Source organism: Panthera tigris, chromosome E2 (genome assembly GCF_018350195.1).
Source record: "Panthera tigris isolate Pti1 chromosome E2, P.tigris_Pti1_mat1.1, whole genome shotgun sequence".
Classification (NCBI taxonomy): domain Eukaryota; kingdom Metazoa; phylum Chordata; class Mammalia; order Carnivora; family Felidae; genus Panthera; species Panthera tigris.
The window spans coordinates 51,545,602-51,562,127 of NC_056674.1; the positions used below are offsets into that span (position 1 = coordinate 51,545,602).

At 48.3% G+C, this 16,526-nt stretch overlaps 1 protein-coding gene across 1 annotated transcript in view; it reads left to right on the forward strand.

The window, feature by feature from the left end:
* VAT1L (vesicle amine transport 1 like) overlaps positions 1–16,526 on the forward strand; it is a 148,996-nt gene that overhangs the window by 52,197 nt on the left and 80,273 nt on the right. Inside the window, exon 4 of the mRNA XM_042969652.1 lies at positions 10,461–10,603. Within this exon, the coding sequence (XP_042825586.1) occupies positions 10,461–10,603 (143 nt within the window). The remainder of the gene's footprint in view (positions 1–10,460; positions 10,604–16,526) is intronic.

The following is a 16,526-nucleotide window of genomic DNA, read 5'->3' on the forward strand; positions in this document are numbered from 1 at the left end:
TAACTGCCAAATGGATGTGGGGTTGACCTTGTCCACATCCAACCAAGAAGATAAAGCAAAGAAGGGCTTGTATTCCTAGTCCCAGCCCTGGATTGCCCTCTGACCTCGTGGGTCTTCTCTGACCTATGCTCTTTGTTCTCTAAACTTCTGTTCACTGCTATTTCCTGCATTCAACACACGGTCACTGAGATCTAAACAGTGGGCTCAATGCTTTGGATACAGAGGGGAATAAGATGTGGTCTTCTCCTTAAGGAGTTGACATGTGGTGGGAGATATGATAAGAGATTCTTTTCTTTTTAATTTTTTTAAATGTTTTATGTATTTCTTAGTGACGGAGAGACAGAGTGTGAGTGGGGGAGGGACTGAGAGAGAGAGGGAGACACAGAAGCCGAAGCAGGCTCCAGGCTCCAAGCTGTCAGCACAGAGCCTGATGCGGGGCTCGACCCCACAAACCGTGAGATCACGACCTGAGCCAAAGCTGGACGCCTAACCGACTGAGCCACCCACGTGCCCCTAAGAAAGAGATGTTTTAAAAGGAGGAGAGACAGAGGTGAAGGAGGAAGAGAAAGGAGGAGGAGACAAGGGAGAGGAGGGGAGGGGAGAATCATAGCACAGTAAAAGATGGTTGGGTAGTGATGTGTGTGAGTTTGGGGACAAAGCAGGAGACATTTACCCTTCTCAGGATCTCCGGGAGGGCTCCCCAGAAGAGGAGGACTATGGAGGGGGCGGAGCTTGTTTATTGAGCACCTGCTCTGGGTCATCCCTGGGGAATCACATCACTTATGTTGCTTCCTTTGCCCCACACTTGACCCCTTGAGGTGGACGTTATCATCCCCGACTTAAATAAGGGGAATCTGAAGCTCAGCCAGGTCAGGCGGCGGCTCCAGGACTGAACTGGGTGTGGGGTCCAGGAGTTGTAGCTTGCTCTGCAACCTCTGATGTGTCTCATTTCTATGAGATTGTCCCGATGGTCCAGAACGAAGAACTCCGGCTTAGTGACAAGAAGGCAGTCACTTCCGGCAGCTAGTACTTAGCCTTTCTGAGCCTCAGTTTCCAATTCCCAGCAGGAAAACCTTCTGTAAATTCGTGGATCTCTCGGAGCCTCCATTTCTGAGCCCGGCTTCATGATGGGAATACGATGTTGGGAGGGTAGAACGAGGTATGTGAAGGGCCTGCAGTGCTAGACAAAGAGTGGCCGGTAAGAGATGTTCCCCTACCTTCTCTCCTTGTAGCCCTTCAGACTCACCCCCAGGTAATGAGGGTTCAACTCTTGTCGCTGGTATTGCTGTGTGACTTTGGACATTTCTAGGACTGCTCTGTGCCTCCGTTTTTTCATCTAGAGAGTGAGGAGGCCATGATGCAGACCAAATGAACTGTGTTTGTGAGCGGTTAGACTGCCTGGGCACACAGCAAACTCAGTGCAGGTGAGGCCGAATAAAGAAACCTACATTCTTCATCACTCCGCTCTACTGCGTCTCCACTGAATGCCTCTGACATGAGCTCAGTGCCAGGAGGAGCAGAGGAAAGGGTTTAAATATTCGCTCTTGTACTTGCCTGATGGGCAGAGCTGTGAAAGGCTTGGAAAACCTGGATGTTCAGCAGCAAAGCTCAGGCCTGGGGAGCAGGGAGGCTGGAGTTTTCCAAGCATCCAGAACTTCAGGCCCTGCTAATGGGGATGAGCGATTATTTTTTCTCTTCTGACACCTCTGACTCACAGAAGACTGTGTTAGTCATGCCTTGATCTATAGGATCCCACATACTAAACCCACGGGCTGTGATGTCAACCCCAACTCGGAACAGAGGGTTGTTATGATGCCATCCATCAATGACCCAGTTCGTAGAAGGGAAACTTTACAGAGCGCTAGACCTCAGCAAGGGCTGCGTATTAGAATTATGTATACTGTAAGTAATAGACTTTATACTATAAATATGTGTTAATACTAAGGCTCCACCTTGGTTTTAAATAAAATACCTCATATTAAAGGAGGCGCCTGGGTGGCTCAGTTGAGCATCTGACTTCGGCTCAGGTCGTGATCTCATGGTTTCTGAGTTTGAGCCCCGCATTGGGCTCTCTGCTCTCAGGAAAGAGCCTGCTTTGAAGCTTCTGTCCCTTTCTCTCTCTGCCCCTCTGTCCCCCCACCGCCTGTCAAAAATAAGTGAACTTAAAAAAAAAATCCCATATTAAGATATTCTGAGCATTATGGGGGCCTTAGCAGTAAATTATGTGCTTTTAAAGGATGATACATATTGGTGGTTCTCAATGTGAGCTGATTCAGAATCTTCTGGAAGGCTTGTTAAAACTCAGATGACCAGGCCCCACCCCCAGAGTTTCTGATTCTGTAGATCCCGGGTGGAACCTTCTAGCAAGACTCCAGGTGGTGTGGGTGCCGCTGGTTACGGCACCACGTGTCGAGAAGCACTGATCTATAAAATAAATAAAAGTGGGAAATAAAGGTATTATCTACCAAGTCTTCCCTGGAATGTGCCTACTGCTTTTTGGGAGTAAAGAGAAGTTTCTCCACTTCCAACCTGAGCAGTCAATTCCTCCCTTTCTCTCATCCTTCAGCCGTGTGCCGCTGACACTTCTTTGCTATGGAAACTGTCCGCACATGTATGTCAACGGGAGTGCCATGCGTAGTTCCACAGGTGTGCAGTGACAAACAAGAAAAACCTGATTTTTAGAGCCTACTAGGTGAGAACGTAGAATGTTCTTTGCTGCCTTTGATGGCGGGTCACGTGGATCAGCCCCCACAGTTGGATTTGAATTTTCTCTCCTTATAACAATCAAGTCAACTGGATTGTTGAACAGGCAAATGACAGCACTGATCTGTAATCAGTGTTTCTAAACCTGTGTCTAAATCCCATGTGGGAATTCGTATTATCATAAGACAAGAATAAGGCTGGCCCGGGTATCCAGTGTCCTAGATTTTGTGATAACGTTCAGTTATCTTTCTTGGACTAAGTAAGTGCATCTATGCATTGATGAAGATGGAAAATAAAATGACGGTTCTTTGGAAGAAAACAATCTTGCTTCACCATTCACCCTAGGATTCTTCTTGGTACATTCACAAGCTCATTTTGCTAATTCTTTTCCATTCTTTGAGTATATAAGTGGCTGTGGTTTCCATGAGCTGTGTAAAAGGGAAAACAACTTTTGGAAGAGATAAACGTAACCCTATTTTTTTTTAAGTTTATTTATTTTAAGAGAGAGAGAGAGAGATTGGGAGAGAGAGAGAAGGCACACACATGTGAGCGGGGCAGAGGCAGAGAGAGAGAGGGAGAGAGAGAGAATCCCAAGTAGTCTCCATGCTATCAGCACAGAGCCTGACACGGGGTCCGATTCCGATCCCATGAACGAAGAGATCAGGATCCAAGCCAAAGTCAAGAGTTAGATGCCCAACCGACTTGGCCACCTGGGCGCCCCAAATGTAAGGCTATTTTTCAAATGATCTCAGAAATGGTCAAGTTAGCAATAGAAAAATTTCACCCTTTCATCAGACTTAGGGTAATGAGTGAACTTGCATTCTCTTTGGGAGGTGTCCTCAAACAGACTTTCTTTAGCAGCTGAAGAATTGCTCTGTGTGTGCTAGAAATCTTAGGACTGGAGAGGACAGAGAGACCAAGTCTGGTTTCCGTTTTATCTATTCTCTCCCGCATATTTCCCCTTTAGTTCATACCTCTCGTTTTCTGTACATTTGAAAAAACACAGTGCACCAGTGTGGTCTGATCCCAGTGGTTCAGTGTTTGAAATTGGTGTTCGCAGCCTATAGGTTTCAGGCTACTGATTGTACTTTTTTTTTTTTTTTTTTTTTTTTATTTATTTTTGGGACAGAGAGAGACAGAGCATGAACGGGGGAGGGGCAGAGAGAGAGAGGGAGACACAGAATCGGAAACAGGCTCCAGGCTCCGAGCCATCAGCCCAGAGCCTGACGCGGGGCTCGAACTCACGGACCGCGAGATCGTGACCTGGCTGAAGTCGGACGCTTAACCGACTGCGCCACCCAGGCGCCCCTACTGATTGTACTTTTAATTGTAAACTTATTTTATTAATACGGTTGCCTTTATAGGAATGCAAGCTCCGAGATGACAGGGACTATATATAATTTGTTCTCCTTTCTCTTTCTAGCACCTCTCATAGTGTCTGATCCATTAGAGGCACTTATTAAATAGCCCCAAATTATTCACTGAATGAATAACTCAGTGAAAAAACAGAGGGGCCAAGATTCAAAGGATGAGTAGGCATCAGCCAGGAGAAAAGACAGGGAAAAGGATTCCAGGCAGTGGAAATTGCATGTGCAAAGGTCCTGTGGGTGATAAAGGAGTGGCGCTTAGGAAAGACTAAGCATTTTTCCAAATGGCCAAAGGTAGAGTTTGGGTGTATGATGAGAAACAAGTCTGAGGAGGAAGAGGTTATTCGTGTGATAGAGAAAGTTACCCATTCTTTGTGTCTTAGTTAGTTGAGTCTCTGATGCTGATTTCTGAATCCCAGTGCACTGACAGGATCATCTATCCTAAATTCCCATCGAAGGGGTAATCGGAATTTCAGCCAAGCTCAGTCCTAATTCCAAGGCACTGATAGCTAAAAAAGTGCCACTTAGTGAGTACTTAGTATGTACCAGGCAGTGTACTAAGCCCTTTACATAGATGCATTCATTCCTCTAATCATGTGTCTGCTGTGCCTGGCTTTTCTGGAATAGGATCTTACCTTGAACCAGCAGTCTCTTGCTAAGAGTCAGATTTCAGTGGCCCAAAACAGCTCCCTTTCAACTGCCGTCCCTGGATTTCTCATGGCTGTGCTCTGCCTGAAGGAACCTCAGCAGCCCTGGAATTAGGATTGAGCTGGCTGAAATCTGTTCACCCGTATGAACCCAAGACAAAGCTATCGAAAGAGTAGATCAATGCAGCCTTCCAGACTGATGCCAAAGATCCTTGGTTTTCTCTAGGATTTCAGTTCCAGGTCAGCAACTCGAGTGCTTAGCTGGACGGATAAGAAGACTAACAGAGTGGCTTTGGAGTCAGGGAGACCTGAGTGTGACCCCCAGCCTTATCACGTACAAGCCGTATTACCTTGGACAAGTTCCTTTCCCCGTCTGAACCCCCGTTTTCGGGCATAAAAGGGAAATAAAAGTATTTACTCTAAAAGCGGTTTGAGGATTTAACGAAGCACGTAAGCACAGTGCCTGGCATATGGGGAGACAAGGGGACTGTCAGCTGCTGTACTGGCTGTATCGCCAGCCACAGGGGAGAGAAGAGGCTTGCTGTGGAATTCTTACGCTCTAGAGAGAGAAAGGAAAAGAAATTAAAAACAAGTACATGCAGATCTCTATTTGCTGCTGTTGCTGGGAGAATGGATTGCCTTGTTCGTCGTATGTTCTGGGTCTGCAGGTAAATTGCAAAATCCTTTTTATTGAAAATTCATTCTGCCTTCCACAAATGTTTATTGAGTCCGTGCTATTTGCTAGGCACGTGGGAGAAACGAGGATAAATTAGAGGCACTCACCTTGGGAGTTGGAGGAGGGAGAGTACAGATTCGCTATACACGTGAGGAAAAGCACACATTGTGCTTAAATACAGAGTGCTGAGTATTATTTACTTTAGATCATTGAGGATCTTGCAAGGGCCTCTCATTGCCTTAGTGAATTAATAGCTCAAGCGGGGGGGGGGGTGCTACAAACAGGTGTCCACTGAATTTGGTTTTCCACCCATTGTTATTTACATAAGAATATGTTATCATATAATATCGTGTAGAATACTTGCATGTTTTGCTATTTACATTAATTATATATCATATGACTATATACTATTATTTTATTATCATACTAATATTTTACAAATGGAGTATTATATACTAAAATTACTATTTATATACATGTACATGTTTATATAATACTGATTATACACATACATATACTAATTATATATTCTAATTATACATATTTATATTTCTGCATTTTATATTATGTAAAATACTCATAGATGCTATATAAATATATAAGTAACCCAGTTACTTATACCATCTCAGTTTGCTACCACAGGTTTCTTTTTATTTAAAGTGGAAACGGTGGGGGGCGCCTGGGTGGCGCAGTCGGTTAAGCGTCCGACTTCAGCCAGGTCACGATCTCGCGGTCCGTGAGTTCGAGCCCCGCGTCAGGCTCTGGGCTGATGGCTCAGAGCCTGGAACCTGTTTCCGATTCTGTGTCTCCCTCTCTCTCTGCCCCTCCCCCGTTCATGCTCTGTCTCTCTCTGTCCCAAAAATAAATAAAAAACGTTGAAAAAAAAATTAAAAAAAAAAAATAAATAAAATAAAGTGGAAACGGTGGGGCACCTGGGTGGCTGTTAGTTAAGCGTCCGACTTCGGCTCGGGTCATGATCTCGCGGTTTGTGAGTTCAAGCCCCACGTCAGGCTCTGTGCTGACAGCTCAGAGCCTGGAGCCTGCTTCGGATTCTGTGACTCCCTCTCTCTGTCTGCCCCTCCCCCACTTGTGCTCTGTCTCTCTCCCTCTCTCAGAAAATGAACAAACGTTCAAAAAATTTTTTAAAAATAAAATGGAAATGGTAAAGTTCTGCTTGGGTGAGATACTAGATACGTTAATCGAATCTGTGCTCTACTCCTACTCTGCAATGCTAAAGGACGTAGCAATCTGCAAACTGATGAGGGACTTCCCTGTCACATCACATTCCGGTTTCTCATGCATTCATTCATCAGGTGTTACCAAATCCGTTTTATGTGTCAGGCTCTGCCCTGGGCACTGGGGTACAGAGCCAGATATATGGCGCGGTCCCTGGCCTCATGGGGCTCACAGACAGATCATTTAGCAGCCACAGAAAGCCGTGGTGGCCGCTGTCCCAGAGGAAGGAACCCCAGGTCTATGGTAGCACTAAAGGAGGGAAGAAGGGAAGGTGGAGGCAAGCGCCTGGGGGAGGTTTTCTAGAAGAGGAGTTGCCTAGGTGGTGGGGGGCCGGGGCCGGGGGGAGTGGCTGTGGTCTGAAGAAGAAAGTGGAAGGATAGGCATGGATAGGGAGGGGACAGCCTGTGAGAAGCTAGTGTCGATGCTAAAATAGTGTTACACGTTCAGGAGAATGGGATCGTGAATTTGCTGCTTCTGCTGACGTAATAATAATAGCAAGAAAACATAACAGCATTGAAAGTAGTAGTGACAGCAAATACTGAGCATTCTAAGCCCTTGGATGCGTGATATCAAATCGTCCCACAAAAACCTTATATATAGCATTACACTCTCCATTTTAAGATGAAAGACCAGAAGAACTGACATGTTACTCAACGTTGCTCAACTGGTGGGTACAGGAGATCAAAGTCTGCTATCTTACCCTACTGGCCTTGGACTGGGTGCCTAACCTCTGTGAACCTCAGTCTCCTCCTCATGAAAATTAGGTTCGAGGTTCGTTCTGAGGACACCACGGAATGAGGGTCACACAGCACCGGGCTCGGCGAATGGCAATCGGGGGTGGATCGAGGGCCGTGTCTTGTTAGGGAGCAGAGACTGGGGAAGTGGAGGGAAGCCATGTTAGTGAGATAGACTGGGCCACCTGCCAGAGGGCCGGCCCGTGGGATAAACCGAAGGGTGTGCTTTTCTTTCTGAAAGCCAGTGATAGGCATTGGGAAGCTTTGCGACCAGTCACGAGATGCTCAGGTTGAGTTTGAGAAAAACCACTCTGTCCAGAGGGTGACGTGGACACAGCCAGGCCAGCCAGAAGGGTGGTGTCATCATCCAGGTGAGGGAACGCAACAACCCAGACTACGAAGTGATGGTCACAAGGGTGTGGAGTGGATGCAGTACACTAACTGGATGTGAGGCCGAGGGACCAAGAGGAGTCCGGCGACCCCCAGACTCCTGACTTCAGCTGAGGGACAGGCGAATGGTACAGTTTTCATCCACTGAGGCAGGAGGTACAGGAAGAGGAATGTTACGGGTTGAACCATGCCCCACCCCACTGATGTGGGGAAGTCCTGAGCGCCACTATCTCAGAATGTGTCCTTATTCGGCAGTAGGGTCCTTAGAGAGGTAATCAAGTTTAAATGATAGGACTGGCGTCCTTCTAAGAACGGGGGGAATCTGGACACAGGTTGGCGTAGAGGGAAGACCATGTGAAGAGGCCTTGGGAGAAGAGAGCCATTTACAAGCCAAGCAGAGAGAGCGGGATCAAACCCTTCACTCGTAGTCACTGGAAGGACGCAACCCTCCCGACGCCTTGATTTTGGACTTCCTGACCTCCACAAGTGGGAAGCAAATTTGTTGGCTGAGCCACCCAGTTTGCGGTATTATGTTACAACAGCAACCGGCAAATCAATGCAAGGAGTAAGTCATTTGCAGATGGCCAAGAATAATGTTTTGGATGAGTTGAATTCGATGTGTTTTTGGAGAGCCAGGTAGAGACAGACAGCCCAGTGGTCATTCAGTACACAAATCTGAGGCTCGGTGGGGGGGGGCCCAGAGATAGAGATTAGGGTGCCCTATTGGTTCCCGATACTCCCACATCCATCCACAGCACAGTGTGACCAGTACATAATAGGAATTTGGAAAAGTAGCTGTGTGAATAAAAGTCATGTTGGCCTAAGGACAGTGGGCAGGAGGGATCAACTAGTTCTGATGTTTCATCCCAGCACAAAAGAGGTTAACCCTCTAAACCCTGTCGAGTTTTAGAGGACTGCTGCACTGGTTGTTGATATTTCCGCTCACCAAGAAGGAGAGTCCCGTATTTGTTCTCTAAAATCAAATGAAAAAAAAAAAAACAAATTAACCAAATACCAAAGCTATTCTTAGAACACAGAATGATAGCCTGTCTGGAGTCTTAGGTTCATGCCCATGTCCTAAAATGTTGACCTCCAAATCAGTAACAGGTCTATTTTAGGCAGCAGCTTCAAAATCTGCTTAGCTTAAAATGTCAAAATAAGTAGACAGCAAGGCATTATAGAAAATGGCAAATAACTAGAAGTTAGGAGACCTTGCTTTGAATCTCAGATCTGCCTCTGAAAACTGAGTCACCTTAACCTTTCTGAGTCACCTTTCCCTCGTCTGTAAAACAATGATGGGGTGGGGATAATTGGATGATTTTCCAGCTCTGACATTCTATGATTCTCTCACTGTTGCCTTTCATTGCGAATGTTGGGAAGAAAAAAAAAAAAAAACATTTCCAGAAATAGGCCTGCCAACCTGATTTAGTCCACCAACATGAAGGCATGTAATGAAGTGTTAGGCAGAAGTTGCATTTCACAGGTGACTTTGGTAGAATAATTTCTGCCTCCTTAAGATGGCAGGTGGAAAACTGGAAACAGTACTTGGTTTTGGAAGGCACCTTAATTACCAGCAAACTGGGTTTTACTGGAAGATTTCTGACTTCCCATGATCGCAGGATTTCGTCCAATGACTTACATTTCTGACCCTGTTGAAACAGGACATGGAAAACCACCCATGTCTAACTACATGTGTAATTTCTCTTAGACCCCTCAATATTTAAACCTCATGCATTGGGCTCTTCCTCATATGCCTGGACATCCCAGCCCCAAAGGAGTACAGATGATTCAGATTTACGGAGTGCCTCATTTTAAGTGTCATGTGTTATGCCAGGTGCTTGACCCGTGTGACATATTGCCTCATTTGACACACCGTGTAGCCGATCCCGTCACCGTATCTTCTCCGCGGTCAACATTGCTGACGGTTGTTGACTTAGGGCTTCCGTCCGGCTGTGGGAGCATGCTTGCCTCCACAAGCCAGAGGTGCCTGGGAGATACCGCTGTAGAAGCAACCTCCGACTGATACAGAGGGGAATTCGGGGGATCAAAATACTCCAGCCTCCTCACCATGTGGTTGGGATACCTCTGAGTGTATTCTACACTTGTGCACGGGGGTCCTCAGAGGGACCGAGTTCCAGTTACCCACTGGGTGCTGCCTTGAAAGCACACCCTTTATTGGCCGCCTTCGATTTGTGTCTTGATACCCTGGTATTTCCTGTGGTCATATTCCAGATGAGGTACTTGCTCTCAAATCTTTGCGTCGGGGTCGGCTTCAGGGGGAATCCAAACCCAAACAGCTCCCGGGACCCGTATGGAGCAGGTACCATTACTGCGAAGGTTAGATGAGGAAACTGAGGCTCAGTGTGGTTAAAATGATAGTTGTTGAGTCTTGATACCGTGGCTTTGCTGGCTTACGTGGACTTTCCTCCACCACCCCTAGTTGTCGGCCAAGGGAGGCTCTGTCCCCCCCGGGGACATCTTGACATTTCTGGTGATCAAAACCGAAGGGAGCTATTGGCAGCTAGCAGGTGGAGGCGGGACATGCTGCGTAGGCACCTTACAAAGCCCAGCGGAGCCCGACAAAGACTCATCCAGCCTCAGAGAGGTCAATAGCGGCAAGGTTGGGAAGTCCTGCCCTACACCCAGCGAGACCGGTTGTCGGGCGGTGACCCTCCCGTGTGACCGGTGTCTTGTGTTTCGCTTCCAGGGTCAGGCTGTGGCTCAGCTGTGTTCCACTGTCCCCAATGTGACTGTCTTTGGAACAGCTTCCACTTTCAAGCACGAAGCAATCAAAGGCTCCATGACCCACCTCTTTGACAGAAATGCAGACTACGTGCAAGAAGTGAAAAGGTAAGGCGTGTGCAATAGAGAGGGCCAGGTTCGTCCTTGCTCTTCTGCCTCTTAAAAAAGCCAGCGGCGCTCATTTAGACGAGGGCCGGTGATAGGTGATAGTAACAGTGACAGTAATACTAGGAAACATACGCCGGGGGCTTGGTAACACCAGCTCTGTGCTGAACACTTCACACGTATGAGCTCGTTGGATTCTCGCAACCCTGTTGGTACCGCCACGTGGAGAGGGCGATACTGAGGAGCAGTGCGGTCGGGTGACCGGCCGGCGCGAAATTACGATAGCTGCTCTAACGCGACCTGCACGCAGAGAGGGTTATTTCTCATTCACTCACATACCAGACCCAGGACACGCGGACTCCAACCTGGGTGTGACCGAGGGCCGCCGAAGGGCCAACATGGTGACGTGATCAGATTGGAGTTTTGAGGAGTGCAGAGAATGAAGGGGGGTGGGGGGTGGGAGGCTGCAGGCAGGGAGATCATGTTGTTCATCTCCTACGGCGGGGAACGTTGGTGTCTAACCCGACTCACGATCCAGGAGCCACCGGCTATGGCCTTGTGCACGTCAACACAGGGAATCAGGTAGAAAACCCAGCTGCCTTGAGATGATTTGTGGGTCACACCTCTGCTGCTGCCCTTCTCCACCCCCAGCTCCTGAGGGGTTTCAGAGGTGTCTCAGGGCCGTTTTTCTGGTCTTTTCTTTGCCCAACAGTAAGTTGTAAGATACAGAGAAATTCAGCCGTCCATCTAGCCTCATACTAAAGAACTTACTGCAACCTGAAGGACTAGAGGAAGAGAGGTCTGGTGAGGGTGACAGACTGAGACCAGATTAGGTGAAATTTGGGGACTTTTTTGGAAAGGAGAGCCTTCTGATGGTCTGGATTTTCAGATTTGTTTAAAAAAAATTTTTTTTCATGTTTATTTTTGAGGGAGAGAGAGAGAGACAGAGTGTGAGCAGGGGAGGGGCAGAGAGAGAGGGAGACACAGAATCCGAAGCAGGCTCCAGGCTCCGAGCTGTCAGCACAGAGCCCGATGCAGGGCTTGAACTCACGAACCATGAGATCATGACCTGAGCTGAAGTTGGCCACTTAACCCGCTGAGCCACCCAGGAGCCCCTCCGATTTGTTTTTTTTTTAATATTAAAGATTTGTACAGAGTTCAAGGCTGTCCAGATATCTCCAGTAGGACATGGAAAGAGAGCTCCAAAACTCGATATTAGAAGTTCGCCACCTGTTTCTCACATATGTAGATACTGCAGGCATATTTTAAAGACTTCCGGCATAGACTTTCACCTATTTCCGTAACCCTCAGGTAGCTCTTCCTTTTTGTAACTTGCATCTCTGGAGTTGTGATCGGGAAAACGGACTGCCAGTGTCCCTCCAGCAGTCTTTGCCTTTATCCCCTTAAGTGATATTTTGGCAAACATCCTTTCCTCCATTCGTACCCTGACCTGCTTACTACCAAGTGTCTCTGATGGGCCAGGGGCTGTGCTAGGGCAGAAGATCCGGCAAAAAACCACCTTGAGCGTCACTATCTTTGTGGAGCTTTGAGTCTAGTTGGGGAAGAGGGATAAAAACACTATTTTAAAAATGGGTTGGTTTATGCTTTTGATACGTGCTCTGATGGAGACATACAGGCTGCTGGTGAACATATGCAGACAGGGAGATTAGACATAGCATCCGTCCAAGAGTGAGACTCGGGCTGAGCATTAAAGGATGAGAAACGGGCCAAAGGAACAGCATTTCTGACCAAGTTGAATAGCACGTGCTAAGGCTCAGGGTCAGGAAAGACTTGGTTAAATTCAAGACTCTGAAATGAGACCAGAGCAGCTGGGGGTACTACAGTGGGGGAAGCAATGGGAAAACCGGGTCAGGAGGTAGCTACTCTTCTGAAAAAGTGACAGTCTGGGGCACCTGGGTGGCTCAGTAGGTTGAGCTCAGGTCACAATTTTGGCTCAGGTCACCATCTCCTGGTTTGTGGGTTCAAGCCCTGCATTGGGCTCTGTGCCGACAGCTCGGAGCCTGGAGCTTCAGATTCTGTGTCTCCCTCTCTCTCTGCCCCTCCTCTGCTCACGTGCTCACTCTCAGAAATAAATAAATATTAAAATATAAAAAAAAAAAGGGACAGTCTGCCTTCCCCATTTTCCATGGAGAATTTTCCCATCCCCTTATCCCTTTACTGTCCTCGACCTACCTTCCTAGCCCCCGAGTCAATGATTCCTGCTGATGTCAGAGGAGCAGAAAGGGACAGCATCTGAGACCCACATTCCCACCACCTTCTTTCAAATGCAACTTCCGACAATTCCTTATGTTTTTAAGCAGAGACCCTGGGATTCAATTAAAAATCACTAGGAAGCCACAGAAAGGTTCATTCTCTCTCCCACCACCCCTGCCCTCAGGAAAAAATCCAAAGGAACAGGCACCTGCTGCCTGTTGCAGAACCAAGTAAATGCTTTGGCTTCATGGTAGGTGTTCAACATATGCCAACAAGGTGAATTATAGCATTGTCTGTTACAGTGAGATTTCAGAACCAGCCTCCATTATCAACAGGAGGAAAACACTTCAGTGCATTATGCGACACCCACGCGCTTGAATATTATGCAGCCCCTAAAAAAAAAAAGATAATTATGAAGATTCTGTCACAAAATGAAAAAATACCCACGGTAGCATATTGAGTGGGAAAAAAAAAAGCAGAATGCCAAATTCCAGCTACACTGTGATCACAGCTTTGTATAAATTCTTGGCACATAAAGACAAAAAAAAAAAAAAAAAGAAAGTGGTGGGAAAAAATCTAAACACTAATATGCAGCAGGAGTAGAATGCAGAGTGATTTCTCTTTACTTTTTGGACCACGGGTATTGTTTGTTACAGCGTTTGGTGGTGATTCACCAGGAAAAAAAAATATTAACATAAAATTTCTTGAGATGCAAACTCTTTGTTTTAATTTTTTTTTTTTAATGTTTATTTGTTTTTGACAGAGAGAGAGAGACAGGGCATGAGGAGGGGAGGGGCAGAGAGACAGACACAGAATCCGAAGCAGGTTCCAGGCTCTGAGCTGTCAGCGCAGAGTCGGACGCGGGGCTCGAACCCACGAGCTGTGAGATCATGACCTGAGCCGAAGTCGGACGCCCAACCGACTGAGCCACCTGGGCGCCCCAAGATGCAAACCTGCTAAGCTGCTTTGAACCCGTTCTCAGCCTTCTAGCAGGCATTGTAAAGGGAATGGGGGCAAAGTGTTTGTAACACAGACCGAACCTTTACGTCACTCACCCCTTCTCTGTCTGACTATGCTTGAACCAAACAGAAGAGTGAGAAGCTTGGGATTCTGTGCATCCAGCAGTAAGGACTTCCAAAATAGAGGAGGGAAAGACGAGAGAGATCACCGAGGTGGGCAGCCCCCAGCAGGGAGCATGATGGACGGGAAGCATCTAAGTAGGTAGAGGGAGGTGGGGAGCGAATCCCAGCAAGGTGTGCGGGCACGAGCAAGGCGGATAATTGCACCCGGCTTTGCTGGTCTCCTCCACTCTGCTGACCCATACGATTAGACCATCGTTCATGCACCTCAGGTGGTGCTGTGAGGGCAAAGTGCCTCGTTTTATGGGTAAAGAAACTGAGGCAGCGGAAATCGATGAGGTGTAATCACTCAGAGAGAACAGAGAATGTGATCGAGAAAGGATTCCTAGAGGTGGTATTGACAAGTAATTGTCAACATTTACTAAGAAGCCTCCTATGGTCCAGGGACGGTGCCTGGCACCCTGTGAAAAGCCTCTTGTGGACGGGGTACTGTGCTCAGCCCCCTGTGAGAAGCCTACTATGTGCCAGGAACTGCACGCTGCCTTCTGTGCGCCAGACCCTTGTGTGTGCCACACACTTCTCTGGGAGAAGCCTGCCCTGCACCCTGTGCCGGGCACCCTGCAATGACCTCATCCTCCCATCATGAGCTTGGAAGTGGTTAAAGTGATGGCGCAGATGAGTTCTCAGAGAAAAAGGAATTCAGAAAGAGAAGCACTGAGCGGAGAGCCAAGGATCCAGCTGGAGATGAAAGTAACAATAAAGGGGGAATTAATTTCTTGGCAAAGTCAAGGGCTTCTCTCCCAGGAACGGCCCTGGTGGCCCTACCGCCGCTCAGGAGGGATTCTTCACTGGATCCACGTGGGCGGGAAGCAAAGAGGGGCATCGTGATAAAGGGGCGAAGGGTTGGGGACCCAGGAAGGACAGGCATGGGAGCCTTCGATCAGCCATTCCCAAATATCTTTCTACTGAATTGGGCCCAGAGCATCTCTGAGCTGGGGCTCTTTCTGTTTGGGCTTTGAGTATGTGGAGATTTATGACAACAGGAGAAAGCCCTCCCCCCCCGTCTGCTTCTGTGTAATTATGATTACACACACACAGGCAAGGCGGACACCCCCAGAGATTTTCAGCGAGGGGGGGGGGAGGTGCTAAGAAATGAGGATGGCCCCTGACCTTCTGAGGGGCTGCCTAGCTCTGCTTGTGAATTTCATGATCGTTCCATTAAAAGGAGCTGCTAAGGTGCCCTTCACTGTGAATATGAGCAAGGGAGGCCCTGATTCCAAATAGACCCGACTGAGTCCCATTCCGTCTAATCCCCTGGTTGGGCTTGTAATGATTGAATGGGGGTGGGGCACTTTATCCATGTTGAAACTCACCTGCAGGCTGCCCGGGGAGCAGCCCCCAGCTTTGTGCAGCCCCTGCTGGGAGCCCGTGTGCCCACTAGTGGCAATGACGGTCACCAGGGCTGACCACAGCTCATCTTAGGAAAGCCGGCTCTGCCTCTGGTGCCCTCACTTGGTTTCTAGATGTAATGGATGTAATGGGTCAAACCAGAGTCCCCTCCCCCCTGCCCCGCCCAAATCCCATTCCCTGCAGTGGCCCCTTCAGTATGTTGCCTGACCCCGTGGAGCCTCAGTTTTCTCATCCATTACGTGGGGATGATGATGGCCCCTGGGTTACAGGGTTGGCGTGAAGCGTCCTCAGTGAGACGGGACTCAGGAAGCGCTCAGCACTGTGGCTGGCACCTCGAAAGTGCTCTTGAACGTGGGACACCTTGTGCTAGCAGGGTCAAGGGTAGCCAGCCTCTGCTCTAGTGGTTTCTGGGCTGGCGGCTCCACCCACCCTAATGGTTGTTTGGGCTAATGGTTGGGGTTGTTGACGTTTTGCAGTCTTTTGTTTATACTCTCCCCACACTGAAAGAATTCTCTTTAAGTTGGCCCACTCTGAAAAAATAAAAAAAGCTACTGTGGACCCAGAAGCTACCCTGAGCATCATGTTCCATGTGCAGAAACTCACCCAGGCTTCACAGAGGAGCCTGGGGCGGGTGTTATCAGCTGCATTCCCTTCCACAGTTGGGGACGCCGAGAGGCTAAGGAACTCACCTGAGGTCACACGGCAAGTAAGAAGCAAACGAAGTGCTAAATACTGAGATGAAATTCAGATTCCTGAGCCCAGTGCCCTAGGGCCCTAAGGCCACCCTCACCCCCGCCCACCACCCCCATGTTAGTTATCAGCTGTGGCAGACACTCTTGTGTCCTTCTGGAAGGAGACGGTGTCCAGACAGGGCCTCCCGTTACCATGGGTGGTGTCCCAGAGCCTCCTCCTTGGGTCTATTCGATGCTCACTGCCCCAGGTCAGCCTATCACAGTGTCTTCTGCGGAATGCCTTTCCTTTGGCACCTGGCCGATTCCTCTCCCCCATTAGCACTCAACAGAAGGACCATCTTCTGTCTCCCCAAGCGGCTCTGCTGGAGCTATGGTGATTAGGTCTGGGCTGTCCGTTTAGTCTGTCTTCCCTGGTATGAACTCCTGGATGGCAGGGATGAACGTGAACCCTCATCTGTGTACCCCCAGCTCAGCACACCCAGTGTCCGGTGTGACCTAAGCACTCGGCAAGTGGTTGTCCAGTGGCTGGAA